Consider the following 19,389-nt stretch of genomic DNA (forward strand, 5'->3'; position numbering starts at 1 on the left):
GATTCAAGCGAATGGATTCCAAAAGAATCTATTTTTTTGGTTCAAGAATTTCTTTCCCTCCGTGTGCATAATTATGCACAAGTATGGATAGAAATGCAACGTGACTCCGCACAAAGTTTAATTGAACAGAAACTACGATAAGATATATATAGAAAAAAAAAAAAAACGTCCTATATCCCACAATGGATAGTCATTGCGAATATGTATTGAAGTAAGCTGCTGCAATTTGAAGTAGTAACGATGCGACTGTAATAATCGTATTACCTGCATAAAACACAATGAGTTATTCGACCTTGTATTTTGCAAATATGCCCAATTACTGTCTACATAAATAGTATGAAGTGTCGCATTTTTCGTAAACGCGGACACGCTCTTGAATTGTAAGGTCAGTATTTGCAATTTACTACTGTGAAATAATTTGAAGTCGCATTTATTCAGTTAAAATAAAGAGCCTAATCACTTGATATGCGAAAATTGTGTGTCTCGTGCAAAAATTCGGAACCCGCTACTAATTCTACCGGAGAGTGATTTCACTTCTTATAACGAGTGTACGTCATGAGTTTGACGTTTTATTATACTTTTTGCATTGTAAAAGTTAGTCACAACATACTTTCTCTGACATTTCATATTCATGGCATGTATGTCTAGCAGAGAACATCAACATTTATCCTCCTCTTGTACTGTCACATTTACTACTCACGACGAAGCCCACGTAGGTTTACTTCATTAAGACTTGGACCTGTTTGATGCCGTGTGGTTGCAAACTTCAAGATCAGTATTCGTCATTATTATTCTCTTTGAAAGCAAAAAGGCCAGTATAAACGCGGTGGTCCGTGATTCAGAATAATTCGTCAGAAATTTTTATAAAACTGCGCCACTGGTGCAGCCACGTGGGAATTTGCGTATTCTCACATGTAGAAACCGCGGAGATTCTGTGCAAACGTTTTATCTTCTCCTGAAATTCGGGATTATCACTTGAGGAGAGTGATGACTGTTGGCTCGTGAATAAGTAGCACGGTTCCGTCCAGCCATAGAATTATCATGGGAGAGAATCGCCACAGCTGGACAGCAGTGATTATCGAGCAAGCCGATAAACAGTCGACTTGCTACCGTCGTGCGGTTTGGACGGACCAATTTGTTTGGCTGCAAGGTTTGCTGTGAAACATGTGTCCGAAGCCGAATTTCTGTTGACATTTCTTTCGCCTCCACTGACGCTGACAAACGGCGAATTGACTTTGATAAGAGAGTCGTTAAGCGATCGCTGAGATGCCTGTGTGATCCGTATTATTTATTCATAGTGACAACTTGATGTGAACCGTGAAAATTTATGCTCATTCGTACGTTCGCAGAGAAAGAACGTATTTGGAACTTCTGCTCTTGGGTCATCGCTGAAAATGAAATAGAATCAAGCCAGAGCGAGGATTGAAACTTGGAGATTGCATTATGCAACGATTCTACCTCCTGCTGATATTGTGGATATGTGCAGGTATTTTTAACTTGAATATGTTTAAGTCATTTCGACAAATGCAATGCTCTGTCATTGAAAAAGTATTCATTCGAATTAATACTTTATACGTGTGACGTTTAAATCGAACATGTCTAATAGAGGAACCAAGTATGTATCCATACTGAATTGCGATGACAAAACACATTTTTGCATTACATAGTTGAATATAACTTTGTAAGCTTTTCAAAAGTTCAGAAATGAATACTGATCAAAGTCTGTTGATTATTCGAAATCAGTATCAGTGAAAAGTTGAGTTTTTTATCGATTTTGCACGATTAAAACTTCAAGTTCGTACAATGAATGTTTTCTTAGTACGCATTGCAAATAATAGATTTTTTTTGTTGTTGTAGTGAAAGGAGTAAATAAAATTGACCGTGCCCATGCTATAACAAACCGATTTTCTTAATTCTTCTCTTACAATAAGTGCGAAATATATTCAATACTATTATCCCTCTTCAATGCTACGAAAAAGAACGAATTTGTTGAAGTCACTTGGGGCTTTACATTTTATTCTGTTGCAAGTGTTGAAACTCATGATATGCCGCATGATGGATGGATATAGACATTAAAATTTTTCAACCAGCAGACCTTGTCGTTGAAAACATTTAAAGCGGATGACTTGGTTTTTTTAGTTATCTACAAGAACGAAGTGGATGTCCTGAACGTCAGGAGTTTTGAGGTGGATCTACATCGTGCGGCTTTTTATTCAGCTTCACGATGTATTTTCACTTGAATAGAAATATCCGTCGCGTACATATACTTTTAATAACGATTTACTTATATTCAACTTTTTTTTTCAGGGACAGTTTTATTTATTTAGAATATTCTGATCCATGTACTTTGATCACTGCTAATCTCTGACGATACAATGATATATTCATCTTGAAACACAATGCAGCTTTGGTTGGTACTACATCACTGGCGTACGTACCATTTTTTCTCATGTGACACCCAAAATATTCAAGGGATTCAATCGATGAGTTACTTGCTTCATCGCCTGTTATGTAATCTTCAAATTCGATAAATTACGTCTGTAAAAATTTCCGATCTTCTGTATCTTTTCCGTGTCTGTCTTATGCACTGAATAGAAATTATCTGAATACACAATTTCCTTCAGGGATCGTCTCGATTCTAATTCCGTTCACTTTCATTGTCTTCTAGACGCAAAGTCGACAAATTACGTCGAACAAGGAACAATATTTCTACCTTTTCATAAAACAGAAACTTATCTCACTTAAATGAAGTTTGTGGTTATGTTTGTTGACTTTGAAGAAGAGTTTCTTATCACCTAAACGGGAACTTCACGTACGTGGTTGCTCGTACATAGCACTTTACTGATAATGATAGTACTATTGTTATTATAATCCTCGCTATATTATTGCCATTACCATGCAGCTTGAAGGCACTGTTGCTACTGGATACAGATCACTTTCTATGCAGAGGGATTCGTCAGTTACCGTAAAATAAATGAGTACATATTTCTGCATCACACGATAATTCATGCTCCTGTATAACATCGTGTATAATTACGTTGCATGTAGTCATACATAATCATATGTTTTTGTATTATATAATCGATCGTGTTATACAATACACACAAATATGTCACCACATTGAGGCTCACACAATACGATATGATTATTTATAACAACCTAGATAACAATTTCATAATATTTTGACGTTGTTCGCGTATTACGCAGTCAATATTGTACCGCTAATCTTGCGGCAAGCGTCAATAAAAAAAAGAATGCAGTGTGTAATTTTTTATACACGACAATGACAATCGAATTCTGTTATTGAGTGATATTTTCACCGTCATTGATCAGTGCTTTAACATTGCGCTCTGAACTTCATCTCCAGAAGAGAAAAGAAACTCTTTGTTCGTCAAAATACACTGGTTGTCCATAATTTGAACCGATACGTTACTTTCAGCTCCACCTCAGGATGGGTGGGGGTGAGAAATCAGAGAAACCGAAAATCGGAATGGCCAGAATTCCGAATTTAATGAACTCGAATAATAAATATGAGTGAAAAAATACTATCAGAAATTTCAGTCCAAAATAGTGCCCACAAAAAGCTGCAGTTTACCTAAACTGTATTAAGTAGAGGACTCTATTATCCGAAAACGTTAATCCAAGAATTCAGAGATGCAGAATTTAATAATGTATAGAGTCAATATTCCAGAGACTGAATCTGTAGTGAGTTTCATATTCTCGAATGTCCAGATATTATAAAAATAATCGTCAGAATTTTATCATCTAGAAACGGCGGAAAACAGATATCCAGAATGCGGAACGCTCATCATTCAGAATGGTACGATTCGGAAAGATTGGTACGCCGAAAGTAACCGTATAGATGGCTTACCACCAGAATTTCACATTCCGTGTCTATCCAACTAATGTATTTTGACTTGTAAAATGTCTTATATACAGAATTGAACAAATTCTTTATTCAATAGTTATTCTCAATAAAGGGGAAAAAACGCGATGCAAATGGACAACCTTGAGTTGTTGAAGCTGGTGGGTTAGACCTTTAGAGTCTGGCCAACGATGTGCCTCTTTTTATTTTCTATCTTTATTTTATCTCATTAAAATATTAATTACGATTTTTGATATCATAAACTTATATTTCTGGGCTTCTAATATGATGTGAGTTATTGATTCTTCTGATATATTGCGATTCTTTATTCTAACGATTCTGACATACCGCAATTCTATATTCCGAGCCTTCTATGAGATTACTACTCGGAGTTCTAACCGTTCTGATTCTTGATCCTCCGCATTTATGAATTCGAATAAATGAAAATTCTACTTTGTTATCCATCCGAAGGTTATTTGTTTGTGAGAGTAAGAATTTCTTCTCTGCATGCACGATGTAAGGAGACTGTAGTGTGTAGATGTTTATGTTTACCCCTTTCAATCCTTCGCTTCCGATGAGAAGCCCGTAAGACAGCGATGCTGTCTAATAAATGAGATGCGGGTGTGCAAATCATTAATCTACGAGAGAATTTTTGTTGAGAAAATGTAAATGTTATTTGTTTGTGTTTGCGAGCAATCGCATTCGCCTCAATCTACTAATGGCCTTTCGGAATTTTCATCAGTTTGGTATTCTAAATTCTATAACTTCAAATTTCGATACCTTTATATTCTATATTCATTATTCCTGGCTTACTGAAGATTCACCACTTTGTTCCTTCGTGGTTGTGAGTTTTTGATACATTTATGTTCGGAATTCTGACCATTCTGATTTGTAACCCACACCCATTATGATCTTTGTGAAGAGGCTGATGCTCATTCTACCGAACTAAAGAACTGACGTTAACCATTCAAATCTTCCGTATTCGCAGCGGAATCTCTTCCCTGCGTGCCTCGAGATTTCGGAAATGGAGGAACAGTGTGCGTGTGCAACGCTACTTACTGCGACAGTACACCAGAGCTCGAAATTCCGGAAATCGGTTCGTTCGTGCGATACGTCTCGAGCCGAGACGGCTTGAGATTGGATCCAACGGAGGGTGCTTTCACCAACGAATCGGCAACCGCTGACGTCACTTTTCAGCTGGATCTTAACACTACTTTTCAAACTATTCACGGATTTGGAGGTGCTTTTACCGACGCGGCCGGCATCAACATAAAATTATTGAGCAACGCTACAGCGGACTATATACTTAGGTAATTCTTGTACTTGAAACACAACAGTTACCGGAAGTTAGTGATAATTATGTTACCTTGACTCTTGCCCTTTTCATTGATATACTTCTACAATGGCAGATCGTGTAACCATTAGGCGATATATTTTATTTGAAAACTTTTGTCGATGAAATCATCGTATTATTGACAAAAGTTAATATACTCAGGAATATTCAGACGACATGAGAATCTTGAGGAAAATTCCGATCTCGAAAGTCTGATTTTGCTCAAATGTGAATTTAGATGAAACCGATCTCAAGTCATATGATTTTATTGGATGTTGAACAATTAACGTTTGCGATCTAAATTGTTTAGGTGATTATATGGTTGACAGGTTTCCAGCTTCAAATATTTAATAACTGTGGGTTCTTTAGAAGACATGTATTCGTTATTTAATATTCGGATAATGCAATATGTCAGATGGAAATTAACGAGTAGCACGCATTTTGTTGTAAGTTAAACTCTCGTGGACCGGTTTCCCAGCAACTCTCTCGAATTAAGGAAGAAGAACAAGCTCGCGAAACTTGTGACCTACTAACGAGATTTTTAACGAAAGGATATCTGTGTCGGCTGGATTCGTCGGTAGATCATCGCAAGGAATATTCCATTTAAATTCTTCTGTGCTCATCCCAGTTCATGATAACCTTACTTTCCACGAAATCAATCTCGAAGCTTCCGTATAAAGACTCTTCAAACGAGTCATTAACATCTGCCATTGTGTTTTGCGTCTGAACGGGCACCAGTTGAGTAGCTTAAAAAAATCCCGCAATTTTCAGATCGTACTTTGGCGAGGAAGGTAGTAGATACAACCTAGGTCGTGTGCCCATTGGTGGGTCCGATTTCTCCACACGAGCATATACTTACGACGACACCCAGAGTGCTGATACGCAACTTCACAACTTCAGCCTGGCAGAGGAAGATATCAAGTACAAAATTCCACTGATGCAAGAGGCTCTTAGAATGAATCGCGATCTAAGATTTTTCGCATCTGCGTGGACTGCTCCGCCTTGGATGAAGACAAATAATGATTACACGGGTTTCGGTGAGTACGCATATTGCAGTATTGCCAGTTCAGGGTCAACGATGTATCGATGGATATCGTGCATTATAACTCAAGTATGTACTTGGTAACTGTATTCCGCAGGGTTTCTCCTTGAAGAGTACTACCAGGTGTACGCTGAGTACACTGTGAAATTTATGGATGAGTACAAAAGCTATGGGCTCAAAATGTGGGCGATGACGACAGGCAATGAACCGTCTCTCGGTATCATAGCAACGTCTAGTATTAACAGCATGGGGTGGACACCGAGTGGCATGGGCAAATGGGTGGCGGAAAACCTCGGCCCTACCATGAGCAAATCCGAGCACAAAGATACGATAATTTTGGCTTTCGACGACCAGAAATTCGGCCTGCCCTGGTACGTCTCTGATATGTTTAGCAACAAGGTGGCAAAAAACTATACGGCTGGTATTGCATTCCATTGGTACTGGGATAGTATTGTACCTTCTTGGGTGATCGATCGAACCCATTATCATTTTCCTGAAAAGTTTCTAATCATGACCGAGGCCTCGGTTGGTGAGTCATGTCATTTTCAATCTACATATTGCATGCTAGATATTAACGGTCTTTTCTAACAATCCGTTAGTCGAAACATCGTCTATTGGTACAGGAGATAAGCCATGGCAATTCAACAAAGTCCCCTTAGGATCCTGGGAACGAGGGGAAATGTACATTACGGATATCATGGACGTGAGTATAATATCCGTAAACACGCGTGGCGAAAAGGGAGCATTCTGTTGTGAATGAAATGGCGGCAACTCGCTTGTCATGGATTCGTTGAACTTAAAGAATCTGCAACATTGGGTTACCGGCTGGGTGGACTGGAATTTAGCTCTTAACCATCATGGTGGTCCCAATTGGAGTGGCAACTTTGTTGATTCTGCAATCATCGTGAATGCTGAGAATGACGAGTTTTACAAACAACCAATGTTCTACGGCTTAGCCCACTTCAGTAAATTCATTCCACGAGGTTCTGTCAGATTTAAGCTCAGTCAGGAGGGAAGCTCTACAATTGCTGTCGCCTTCAAGACTCCGGACAATAAAATTGTTATAGTTCTGTACAATACGTGAGTTCAAGATATATTATGATCGGATTCTAATCGGTATTCAGCTTAAAATAAATTGTATACATAATATTCTTTAAACGTCCTGTTTTGGCAATGCAACTCATTTTTCGTTTTAGACTCACTGAAAATCAGCATGCAGTTATCCGTGACCAAGAAAGAGGAATCATCGACTTACAGCTACCACCGAAATCCATTCACACCATTATGTATAAGTAACAACACACTGTAATCGATTGGTCACTTCTAAACAATTGCGTCAATCTTAACGATTTGAATGGGGGCAAAAATGAGAAATAGCAGTATTCGGTACAATAGCAGAGGGTTTAAGGTAAATTACAACATTGTTGAACATTTTTTACGATGAGTTCTTAAATTTCATTCTGTTTCCTCAAACCTTCGATTAAAATAACTTCCATCTTCAAGCAGCGAGCAAAGTAACAGTTATCTGAAAATAACTGAAACAAGCCGGACAAAAAAATCACTGCAATCATACGCTAATCTTGCCGTTACGATAACGTAATATATTTTGATGCTCTCTAATCTTATGTCTCATGGACGTTGCATTGCATGTTGGTGACTAATGAATGGAAATGTATCTCACGAAGCATGCCGTTCTGCATTAGACGAATTTCCTGACGTCGAGCTAAAAATAACACCGGCCCACAAAAAAAAAGTGGTCTGTACTTTTGACCGGACCTACCTATCTCTATGTAATTTGACGCGCTGAATCCGAATCTGAAGTCAGTGTTGCCGTTACACCCTCAAAATTCTGAGTAAATCTCCCGCTGTTCTGGAGGTCCAACATCCAGGACGATCCCAGGATGTTCGTGACTCAAGGTCTGTGCCTTTTATTAGGAGAGTAGATGAATCCCCAATTTGTAGAGCAAGAGTAGATAATGAGGTTGGTTTTTCCGAGCCTCTATCTCAGGTTCAGCCTCGATATTCTCATTTAAGTCAATTAAATAATTCGAGATTTCCTGGGGTTGCTTCTCAGATTAACGAGAAACCCTTTTGTCCTTCAAAACCGCCAATTTTTGATGGAAAAATTCCATGGGCAGAGTATGAGCGTCAATTTAGCACAATAGCAAAACATACTCAGTGGGACCCTGCCATGAGGGCCCACAGCCTTGCCTCTTGTCTTCGGACGCCGGCTTTGAATGTTTTAACAGCATTGTCCGAGGAAGAAATTTCCCATTATGAAAAAACTTAGCTCCGCGCTTGAGTTAAGATACGGAAATGACCATCTGACAAAATTTTACACAGCTCAATTACAGACCAGAAGACAAGGACGAGACGAAGACCTCGCATCACTTAGCCAGGATATTGAACGGCTTTCTCGTGTAGCTTTGCCAGACCACGAGTCGTCTCGTAACTTATTAGCGGCCCAAGCTTTTTGAATCGCAATTAGTGATCCGGAAATCAAAATGGCCATTGGGACATCGAGTCTCATTTCTCTGCGAGAGGCAACGGCCAAAGCCCTTGAGGTGGAGGCTATGCGAAAGAATTATTTTGGGACAAACAAGCTTCGTCAGATTGAGGTGTCCAAAAATACCTCAGAAAGACGAAGATTAGAGCACCCGGAAAAGACAAAGCCTCAAAATTACAGAAATAAACATAGTCATAATAATTTTAAACAAAGAAATCGTGGTTCTTTTCAAGACCAGAAAAACAAACGTGAAATTAAAAACGCGGTCATGACAAATCAAACCGGCTTAACTTATATATATTCTCTAAAAAAATTGGACATGACGCCAACCATTGTTTTCTGATTAAGAAAATTAATGGGGAGCCGATGCAAAGTTCGAATCTGAACTCCTATAATCGGGGTAAGAAACATATAGAAATTAGGGAAGCAAATCCTCAGTCGAGCTTTCTTCAACAGAAACTCGTCCAAAAAACTAATTTCGGATGATTTTTCCAGGCGAAAATCATCGCAGATTGTTAAAAGTGAAAGCCCTCTTAGAGAACAGTTTTTGATGACAAGTCTACGACAGTCTGGTCTTTACGCGCGCGGTACTGTAAATGGCGTCGATTGTCTTTGGGTAATAGACACCAGCGCGGAAGTAACCGTAGTTCGATCGGATCTCTTTAAATCCGATGAACAGATTGTTCCCTCTTTATCCCTGCGAACAGCGACTGGAGAGACGACCCCGGTTTTAAGACAGGTTACTGTCCAAATTAACCTTTTTGGGCGTATCGACTCTCCACATAAGGTTTTAATAGCAGATATAGAGGATGAAGGTATTTTGGGAATAGACTTTCTTACAGCACATAACTGTGTTATCTCGACCAAAAGAAGTTCACTAGCTTCAAACAATCGCGAAATAACTCTTTGTACGAATAGGAATGGAATTTATTGGACTTGTCCTAGAATTCGGGAAATAGAACTTTCAGAGGATGATTTTCAACAACACTTTCCTTCACATTTACAGAGCCTTGTTCAGAAATCTTCGATTTCGTTGAATCCAGCTCAGTTATAATCGTTTTAATCTCTTTTGCTAGAATTTGTAGATTCTTTCGCCAAAGATGGTGGTGATAAGGGCCGATGTACTTCCGTCAAGCATAAGATCTACGTCGGAGAGAGTTCACAAATAAAACAAGCTCCTCGAAGACTCGCTCTCAACGCCCGAGAAGAGGTGAAGAAGTTTGTGGAAGACATGCTAATGAACGATGTGATTGAACCATCGTCTAGTCCCTGGGCCTCACCAATCGTCCTTGTTAACAAAAAGGACGGATTCAAACGATTTTGTATCGATTACAGGAAGCTGAACGATATAACGAAGAAAGATTCTTACCCTCTACCCAGAATCGACGAGACACTCGACCTGATAGCTGGTCCAACTTGGTTCAGCACCATAGATCTTCAGAGCGGATACTGGCAGGTCAAAATGGATCCTCTAGATAAAGAAAAAACAACTTTTGTTACGGGCTTAGGAGGATTATGGCAGTTCAAGGTCATGCCGTTTGGTTTGAGTAATGTCCCGGCTACCTTTGAACGAATGATGGAGGCTGTTCTCCAAGGGCTCACTGGCAAAATATGCCTCGTTTATTTAGACGATATAATCGTCTTTGGCAAGAACTTTGAAGAAGAAGTTCAAAATCTCAAACAAGTTTTTGCCAGGCTGAAGCGAGCAGGCCTAAAAATGAGCCCGAAAAATCCCATTTGTTCCAGAAAGAAGTAGGCTTCCTCGGACATATCGTCTCAGCACAAGGTGTGAAGACCGACCCATCCAAAATCGAGAAGGTTTCTTCTTGGCCGACACCTAAGAATAAGGAACAAATTCAAAGCTTTTTAGGCCTTTGTACGTATTACAGAAGATTTGTAAAAGGTTTCGCTAGTATAGCTAAGCCTCTCCATCATTTGATCGAAATCAAGATTCCTTTTGACTGAATCCTAGAATGCGAAGAAGCTTTCAAGAAATTAAAAGAAAATCTTATTTTTCGCGGATTTTAGCTTATCCAGAAGTCGAACTTCCTTTGATTTTAGATACGGATGCCTCTCTTTCAGGAATAGGTGGGGTTCTGTCACAAATTCAGGTAGGTCAAGAGAGAGTGATAAGTTATTTCAGCAGAGTTTTGAGTAAAACTGAGAGGAATTATTGTGTCACTCGTAGAGAACTTTTAGCTGTTGTTAAGACCGTAGTACATTTTCATCATTATCTGTACGGTAGCAGATTTTTGATACGAACAGATCATGCTTCTCTCAAGTGGTTACTTTCGTTCAAATCTCCCGAAGGTCATGGAGCTAGATGGTTAGAAAGGCTTGGACAGTACGATTTTGACACTCGTCATCGAGCAGGAATTCATCATGAAAACGCCGATGCTCTCTCTCGAAGACCCTGCGAAGAAATGCCAGAGTGTAAACAGTGTGCACGATTAGAGAAAAACCGAGACCCCTCGCTTTTAATACGGAATATTTCTCTCGAAAATAACCTGGAGGAATGGAGAAAATCACAACAAGAGAAAAGTTAGAAAAACTCGCACGACTCCTTTGCATCCGCAATCTGACTGCATGATAGAACATCTGAATCGAACCTTGCTACAGTATTTGTCGTCCTTCGTAGAGCAGAATCAGAGAGACTGGGACTCCTGGATCCCTTTCTTCCTCTTATCTTACAGATCTGTGATTCATGAGACGACGAAGCAGACGCCAGCCCTCATGCTTACTGGAAGAAATCTTCGAGTTCCGTCAGATTTAGAGAAAGGCCCTGTTCCTGTGCAAAGACAGCATCAAACAGATTATGCCTTTTTATTACAACAACGTTTAGAAGAAATTCATCACTTTGCTAGGAGTAGAATTTCTATGGCTTCAGACAAATTAAAAATTCGTTATGATATTCAAGCCAGAGATTTAAAATTTTATCCTGGAGATTCTGTCTGGCTCTTTCAACCCCGAAGACAGAAAGGACGATGTCCAAGACTACAAAGAAATTGGGAAGGCCCTTACTTAGTGGTTAACCGGATAAATGATGTTGTTTATATAATCCGAAGATCTCCTCATTCGCGTCAGAAAGTGGTACACTTGGATCGTCTTGCTCCATTTGAAGAAGGTCAACCTGGAACAGTCTCTTCCAGACCAAGAACATCCTTTGAGGTTAGATCTTCAGACGTACACCTTTGATGACTGTGATCGACTTGACCTTCTTTACAGTCGGTCATCGATTGGGAGAAGAATCTGCCTTTTGGAATTCATTTGAGTAAAACTCGACCGCTTACGATCATTATAGAAGGGAATATCGGATGCGGAAAAACAACTTTCACCAAAAGGTTTTTAGCAGATCACCAGGTCTGTACACTTTTAGAACTTTTACTTTTCACTTTTAGTGAGGAATATCGAGACGTAGCTGGAATTAATCTCTTAGATTTGATGTATCAGGACCCAGATCGTTATTGCTATTATTTTCAGCATTTCGCTCAGATGGTTATGTTAGATAGACATCTTCGGACGACTTCATTACCTGTAAAGGTGATGGAAAGATGGATATTCAGTATCAATTGTTTCGTAGAAGCTCGTCGAAGGTTAGGTAATTTTCGCGACTTCGAATCTTATTTATTGATGAAAAATTTCGATTTTCTCATTCGCTCGTCTGAGCTCAGAGTAGATTTGATTGTTTATTTGCGAGTTTCTCCAGAAACTTCTTTTGCTCGAGTTAGTTCCCGTTCTCGTGAGGAGGAATCGAACATTTCTTTAGAACTACTCAGAACTGTTCATGAGGTTCATGAAGATTGGCTAGTAAAACAAACCTTTTCTTATTTATCGGCTCCTGTCTTGGTTATTAATGCAGGAGCTACGGCCGATCAAGTTTTTAAAGAGTTTTGTACTTCCTTGACATCCGGAGAACAACAACGAACTGATGTTTTCAATATAAGAAGTTGTTTGTTTTGAAATGCTCTTTTGTTTTTCTAAGAGTTTTGTTTATTTCTAGAAACTTCTTATTTGGAATCGAGTTTCGTGTCGGATAGGCTTTGATTTATTTTATAATGTGAATAGAGCCACGATTATTTTTCGAGATTGATGAGCGATTGCTTGATTTTCACATTTTATTAACCTCAATTGTCAGTTTTTGTGAGCACTTTTTCAGGTTATTTGACACAGCCTTTTCCTTCCGACCTTTCCCGATTCCTGAGGATGACTGGTGGCCTTACTTTGAAGAAATACAGGGATGTGATTCAGATAGGATCTTTTCTTTTGTTTTGAATAAATATTCAATTCATTTTATTCGTGCATTTTCCCGAATTCACTTAGTGAATTTGAATTGTTACACCATCACTCACATTTGTCCTCCCAAAAACTCTAGGGTGTGCTGTTTCTAAAGAAGTCCTGGATCAGTCACCCATCTATTTCCCTGTTTCCTGTGTGAATTTTCAGAAAGGAATCTGCTTTTATTCTGTTTGGTCCTGGAATTTTCGGTTCCCGCCTCGATGTTTTCACCCGACATGTTTAGTTCGGACAATCCTTCATGAAGAGGATTAGATTTCTCTTCGACATTGATCTGGAGCGTTGCTGATGACTTCAAATTCATGAAGATACATAACACTTAACAACACTTACCTTTATAAAACAAGGCACATAAATTTTTGAAATTATTTAACTCTCAAATATCTGCTCAAGGTTTTCTGTGGTTTACCTTGAGACTGTCGGCAAATGCCAGATAGTAAAAGAGGGAGTCTTTAAATTTTTAGAGCCACAGCTCCAACTCACCTTTGAGCACTGACTGCTAGATCACTTTTATAATTGTTTTATCTTTCCCGAGTCGGGTCGACTCTTTTCCTCGGGGGGGGAGTAGTGTTACAAAGGGTGAAATCGCCCGTTTTGCCCCCTCTTTAATGATCTAGTAGTCATCATAGATAAAAGACGTTTATAAACCTCTTATGCGTCAACCAACATTATTGTAAAAACTGTCTTGTTTCAGATTTGAAAAGAGAAACACATATCTTGCAATTGAAGCTTTTTCACGAAATTTTATTTACGCCTTTGATTTTGGCTTGATAATCAAACTCACGGATCCATATTTATTTCCGGAACGTCTAAGAACGTTACAATATAAAATCCGTCACAGTTTGCTTTTGTATTCTTGGGAGAAGCTATAAGGATTTTACAATTTTGATAGCACAAGTTTACATGGATTTTGTGCCCGGTATTTGTGAACGTAATTATTACAGGTCAAGTGATACTAAACACAGGAGAATGACGATTTTTCGAAAAGTTTGATATTGTGTCAAGGACAAAACTGCGCCCTCTGCATCCCACCAAGGGCTGAACCTAAAATAATTCCCCCACCTTGTACCGCGCACCTTTTTTTCTTTCGTTCGTTCAAATTCATTTTCGACCAATTGTTCTATCCTTCGACCTTGATTTAGTACTGTCCACTAACTGTGACGAACAATGTTGTTCGTATCGCGGGTACCGTTAGCGCAGAGGAAAAATATGGTCGTACAACAATAACGATTTTTTTCAACCTGCAGCATTTGAAAAAGAAGACGTCTTAGAAAAGTGAGGTTAAAAATTCGAAATGAAACAATACGCGTTGTTCTTAATTTGCATTAACTTAATTTGACAGATAATGAGATACAGAATTGCACGAAACTATAAATGGGCAATTTCACCTGAAATTGGCGAGAAATGAACTTCCATTTTTTGAGTCAATTAAAACTTTTCTTACGTGAAATGTATGTGGAGAGGTGGAATCGCGTTTCATCGTATATCAAAAAAAAAAAAAAAAAAATTTGTACGCTGACCACGAATTATTGCATTTTGCTGCAAAAGTGGCGTGCGTGTGGCGTTAAGAATTGTTATCTCGGGTCCCCCCTGACGTAAAAATATGTTTAAAAACGTGTTTCAAAGATGACGAAAGACGCATTCTGCAAAATTTGAAACACTCATAAGAATAACAAAACTACATTTTTCAGAAATTGCAAATTTCTTTCGAGATGTGTCTCTCATTATCTTCAAAACACGTTTTTGCACACCTCTCCACGGTAAGGGGACCCCAAATATTAATTTGCGAAGTTTCCCGTCCGTTATTTTAACAGTGAAATGCGATAATTTATAACTGATGTAACAAATTTTTCTGAACTGGAAAAAAAATACCGGCGCACTTTTTTCTCTGTTCATTTTACGTAACGAAGAGTTTCAATCGATTTGAAAAATACAAGATTAAACTACACTTAAGATATGCTGCTCAGAGGCGGAATTACCCAAATGCTATTCAGCCGAGTTACCGCTATCACGTTCCATGTACGTGGCTGTCATCTCAATGGAGCTTTCTGTGATAACGGCGGAAGTGCGATCAATCTGTTTTACAATTGTTGACATCAAATAACGCTGGTTACTTTTTCTCAACTGCAACAGACACTTGAAGTGGATGCGCACAATACGTTTATCAGGAACCAAGTTTAGAACTAATAGTATATATCTAACGGAATGATCAGGATGGAATAGATTCACTAATATGGAGTGTATTAAATTTATAATTATCCGTCATTAGATAGAATCAAATGGACTTGATGGACACTTGGCACATAGATCATCCGTAACCTGAATAGGCCGATTATTCCATAAAAAATATTAATAGTTTCGACTGTTGGTCACCTTATCTAGACGAAAATAAAGGACGGTAGAAACGACACTATCTCTTTATCACAGTAGCAGAAAAGGCTCGGCCATCACAGGAATAGATGTAGCATGCGTAGTGACGCACAAACACGAATGGGAGGGGGACCTCTAGTGTTCAGAGATGCACGACAGACGGCGCGCGGCGTTGGAACTTTTATACGGAGAAGTAAATTAGCGCGGCAGTACAAGTTCAAACCTTGCGCGATTCTGTTGCATATTTGGCGGGTTGCGTTGCAAAAGCTCTATCTTGTTCTGCTGTCTTGTTCGGAGAAGTGCGAATAAACGTATTAACACAAAACTGCTGGCAGGAATAAGCTTTCATTAAGCTCATTCTTTTGGTCGAGTTGAAGCTGAGAAATTCACGGTATCGATTCGAGACGGCAATAGTAGGCTTAGTTTCAGACTTGTTCGTCTTTCGGCTCGGCATCTGTGATATTTATAGAAGATTCCCAGGAGTAGAGTACTACACGTGCGATGACAAACAGACTAAGCGATTCAGGGGCAATCGATTTCGATGTATTAACGAAAGACAATTATCGAAGTTGGCGAATGAAAGCCGAAGCCTTGTTGAGAGTATCTGATCTTTGGGATCATGTCGACGAGGACGAAAAATCATCCGCGGTGGGTGAGTTATGGATGAAAAAAGATGGAATAGCTAAATCAAAATTGATTTTACATATAAGCAGCGAGCTGCTTCTGTTGCTCGAAAATTGCACAACTGCGCGCGAAGTTTGGTTGAAACTTGAAAATGTTTATGATAATAGAGATAAAGACAGCGAAGTTTCAACAGATGATTGTGAAGATAACGATGAAGATGTCATTATAAATGCTATTGAAGATAGTGCTGAAGACTTTTTCAACAAAATCAATGATTTATCTGGGAAAAATTTGATGAATTATAAGGAATTACTCAGCTCTACCTTCACCAATGGTTTATTCTCGCGATTGAAAAAAAATAATGCTGAAAATTCGCGGGATAAAGAAAAGATCGTAAACACTGTCAATGATTTTATCGCTGTCATTGGTAAATTATCCAATATTGAAATACAGAAACAACAGAATGAATTGGTCTCCAAGCTTATTGATACTTTACTTGTGATATTTGATATTGAGCCACATAAAAATCATATCGATGAAGCAAAAAGTGATGCTGACGCAGCGGAAATACCATATGATAACATGAACGGTGACAAGAAGATAAAAAAAGATGGAATGATGGGTCAAGAGATTTCGTCACAAGCCTCTGATAATACGAATGCCGAGTTATTCGGAGACGATGAGACCGATAATGAAACAGAGGCTGAGGCGGAGACTGAGACAAGAAATGTATTGGGAAAATTGGCTGATATCTGGAGGAAAATGTTGCAATCCAAAGAGCAGGTCGATCATGAGGAATTTCCGTGCGAGTTGGGTAATTGCAGAAGTGACAAAGTATTATAATTGAATGAATTTATTTTATTCGTCTTAGATTCGTAAGTTTTGAAACTGAAATTTCCAGAAAACAGAGATTCGATACGCTCAGTCATGGATTCTCATACTCCACTGCCTACACCAAGTCTTGAGAAAACGCGCGAATGTGAAGTGTGTCGCGAAGAAGGTATAAACGAAGATATATTGATGAATAAGATATAATTCACGATTTGACGTGAAAATTTTTTCTAATATCTAGGGCACAACAGAACGACCTGTCCAATGAATAAACCGGCTGCATCCGAATCAATAATTCAACCTTCCAAAGTCACCGAAAGTCCCAAGAGATCATATAAGTGCGGAGTATGTCGCGAAGAAGGTATAAACGAAGATATATTGATGAATAAGATATAATTCACGATTTGACGTGAAAATTTTTTCTAATATCTAGGGCACAACAGAACGACCTGTCCAATGAATAAACCGGCTGCATCCGAATCAATAATTCAACCTTCCAAAGTCACCGAAAGTCCCAAGAGATCATATAAGTGCGGAGTATGTCGCGAAGAAGGTATAAACGAAGATATATTGATGAATAAGATATAATTCACGATTTGACGTGAAAATTTTTTCTAATATCTAGGGCACAACAGAACGACCTGTCCAATGAATAAACCGGCTGCATCCGAATCGATAATTCAACCTTCCAAAGTCACCGAAAGTCCCAAGAGATCATATAAGTGCGGAGTATGTCGCGAAGAAGGTATAAACGAAGATATATTGATGAATAAGATATAATTCACGATTTGACGTGAAAATTTTTTCTAATATCTAGGGCACAACAGAACGACCTGTCCAATGAATAAACCGGCTGCATCCGAATCGATAATTCAACCTTCCAAAGTCACCGAAAGTCCCAAGAGATCATATAAGTGCGGAGTATGTCGCGAAGAAGGTATAAACGAAGATATATTGATGAATAAGATATAATTCACGATTTGACGTGAAGATTTTTTCTAATATCTAGGGCACAACAGAACGACCTGTCCAATGAATAAACCGGCTGCATCCGAATCGATAATTCAACCTTCCAAAGTCACCGAAAGTCCCAAGAGATCATATAAGTGCGGAGTATGTCGCGAAGAAGGTATAAACGAAGATATATTGATAAATAAGAAATCATTCACGATTTGACGTGAAAATGTTTTCAAATGTTTAGGGCACAACAGAACGACCTGTCCAATGAATAAACCGGCTGCTTCCGAATCGATAATTCAACCTTCCAAAGTCACCGAAAGTCCCAAGAGATCATGTAAGTGCGGAGTATGTCGCGAAGAAGGTATAAACGAAGATATATTGATAAATAAGAAATCATTCACGATTTGACGTGAAAATGTTTTCAAATGTTTAGGGCACAACAGAACGACCTGTCCAATGAATAAACCGGCTGCTTCCGAATCGATAATTCAACCTTCCAAAGTCACCGAAAGTCCCAAGAGATCATATAAGTGCGGAGTATGTCGCGAAGAAGGTATAAACGAAGATATATTGATGAATAAGATATAATTCACGATTTGACGTGAAGATTTTTTCTAATATCTAGGGCACAACAGAACGACCTGTCCAATGAATAAACCGGCTGCATCCGAATCGATAATTCAACCTTCCAAAGTCACCGAAAGTCCCAAGAGATCATATAAGTGCGGAGTATGTCGCGAAGAAGGTATAAACGAAGATATATTGATAAATAAGAAATCATTCACGATTTGACGTGAAAATGTTTTCAAATGTTTAGGGCACAACAGAACGACCTGTCCAATGAATAAATCAACTGCATCCCAGTCGGTAATTCAAGCTTTTAGAGCCACCGAAAGTCCCAAGAGATCATATCAGTGCGGAGTATGTGGCAACGAAGGTATAAACGAAGATATATTGATAAATAAGATATAATTCACGATTTGACGTGAAAATTTTTTCTAATATCTAGGACACAACAGTACGACCTGTCCAATGAATAAATCAACTGCATCCCAGTCGGTAATTCAAGCTTTCAGAGCCACCGAAAGTCCCAAGAGATCATATAAGTGCGGAATATGTCGCGAAGAAGGTATAAACGACCGGTATATTGATAAATAAGATATAATGTACGATTCAACGTGCAAATTGTTTCCAATATCTAGGACACAACAGAACGACCTGTCCAATGAATGGATCATCCAAACCTGCTGCATCCAGCACTCCTGCGAGATCTTACGGATCGGAACTATTTGGAGGAGAAGGTACTGACAATGTATAATGATTCAAATATAACCACGCAATGAGCACGACACACGCGGATGAAATATTAGCAGACCGAAAATCGACGAACTTATAATAAAAAAATAAATTCAAACCTCGGAGAAGAACATTTAACATTAATTGTTATAAACTCCACAAGTCAAGTCAAATTGAAAGATAGACGATTTAAAATGAAGGAACAACAAAAAACACTGAGAAATCCAAGAATATAGTGCCTCGACGAACGACTACTATTCACTATAATT

The 19,389-nt window shown here is 38.7% G+C and overlaps 3 protein-coding genes across 4 annotated transcripts in view; all 3 read left to right on the forward strand.

Annotated features, from left to right (window-relative positions):
* The first annotated feature begins 239 nt into the window (after positions 1 to 239).
* LOC124179118 (lysosomal acid glucosylceramidase-like) lies at positions 240 to 7,675 on the forward strand. Of its 2 annotated transcripts, none has more exons than XM_046563220.1 (8): positions 240 to 385; positions 1,350 to 1,486; positions 4,854 to 5,175; positions 5,970 to 6,235; positions 6,338 to 6,769; positions 6,840 to 6,943; positions 7,043 to 7,320; positions 7,437 to 7,675. In XM_046563220.1, the coding sequence occupies exons 2-8, from the start codon at positions 1,444 to 1,446 to the stop codon at positions 7,534 to 7,536; spliced, it is 1,545 nt and encodes a 514-aa protein (XP_046419176.1). In that variant the 5' UTR covers positions 240 to 385; positions 1,350 to 1,443; the 3' UTR covers positions 7,537 to 7,675. The 2 variants fall into 2 exon arrangements, with proteins under 2 accessions (XP_046419176.1, XP_046419177.1); XM_046563221.1 differs by having other exon boundaries at positions 6,864 to 6,943.
* A 7,944-nt stretch (positions 7,676 to 15,619) lies between these two features.
* LOC124179117 (zinc finger protein 224-like) overlaps positions 15,620 to 19,389 on the forward strand; it is a 41,402-nt gene continuing 37,632 nt past the window's right edge. Inside the window, exons 1-4 of the mRNA XM_046563218.1 lie at positions 15,620 to 16,847; positions 16,935 to 17,033; positions 18,642 to 18,761; positions 18,834 to 18,953. Of these exons, the coding sequence (XP_046419174.1) occupies positions 15,911 to 16,847; positions 16,935 to 17,033; positions 18,642 to 18,761; positions 18,834 to 18,953 (1,276 nt within the window). The 5' untranslated portion in view covers positions 15,620 to 15,910. The remainder of the gene's footprint in view (positions 16,848 to 16,934; positions 17,034 to 18,641; positions 18,762 to 18,833; positions 18,954 to 19,389) is intronic.
* LOC124179120 (mucin-1-like) lies at positions 17,424 to 18,357 on the forward strand. Its single transcript, XM_046563224.1, has 4 exons — positions 17,424 to 17,609; positions 17,682 to 17,801; positions 17,874 to 17,993; positions 18,066 to 18,357. The coding sequence occupies exons 1-4, from the start codon at positions 17,513 to 17,515 to the stop codon at positions 18,230 to 18,232; spliced, it is 504 nt and encodes a 167-aa protein (XP_046419180.1). The 5' UTR covers positions 17,424 to 17,512; the 3' UTR covers positions 18,233 to 18,357.

The sequence above is a fragment of the Neodiprion fabricii genome, chromosome 3 (genome assembly GCF_021155785.1).
Source record: "Neodiprion fabricii isolate iyNeoFabr1 chromosome 3, iyNeoFabr1.1, whole genome shotgun sequence".
NCBI lineage: Eukaryota > Metazoa > Arthropoda > Insecta > Hymenoptera > Diprionidae > Neodiprion > Neodiprion fabricii.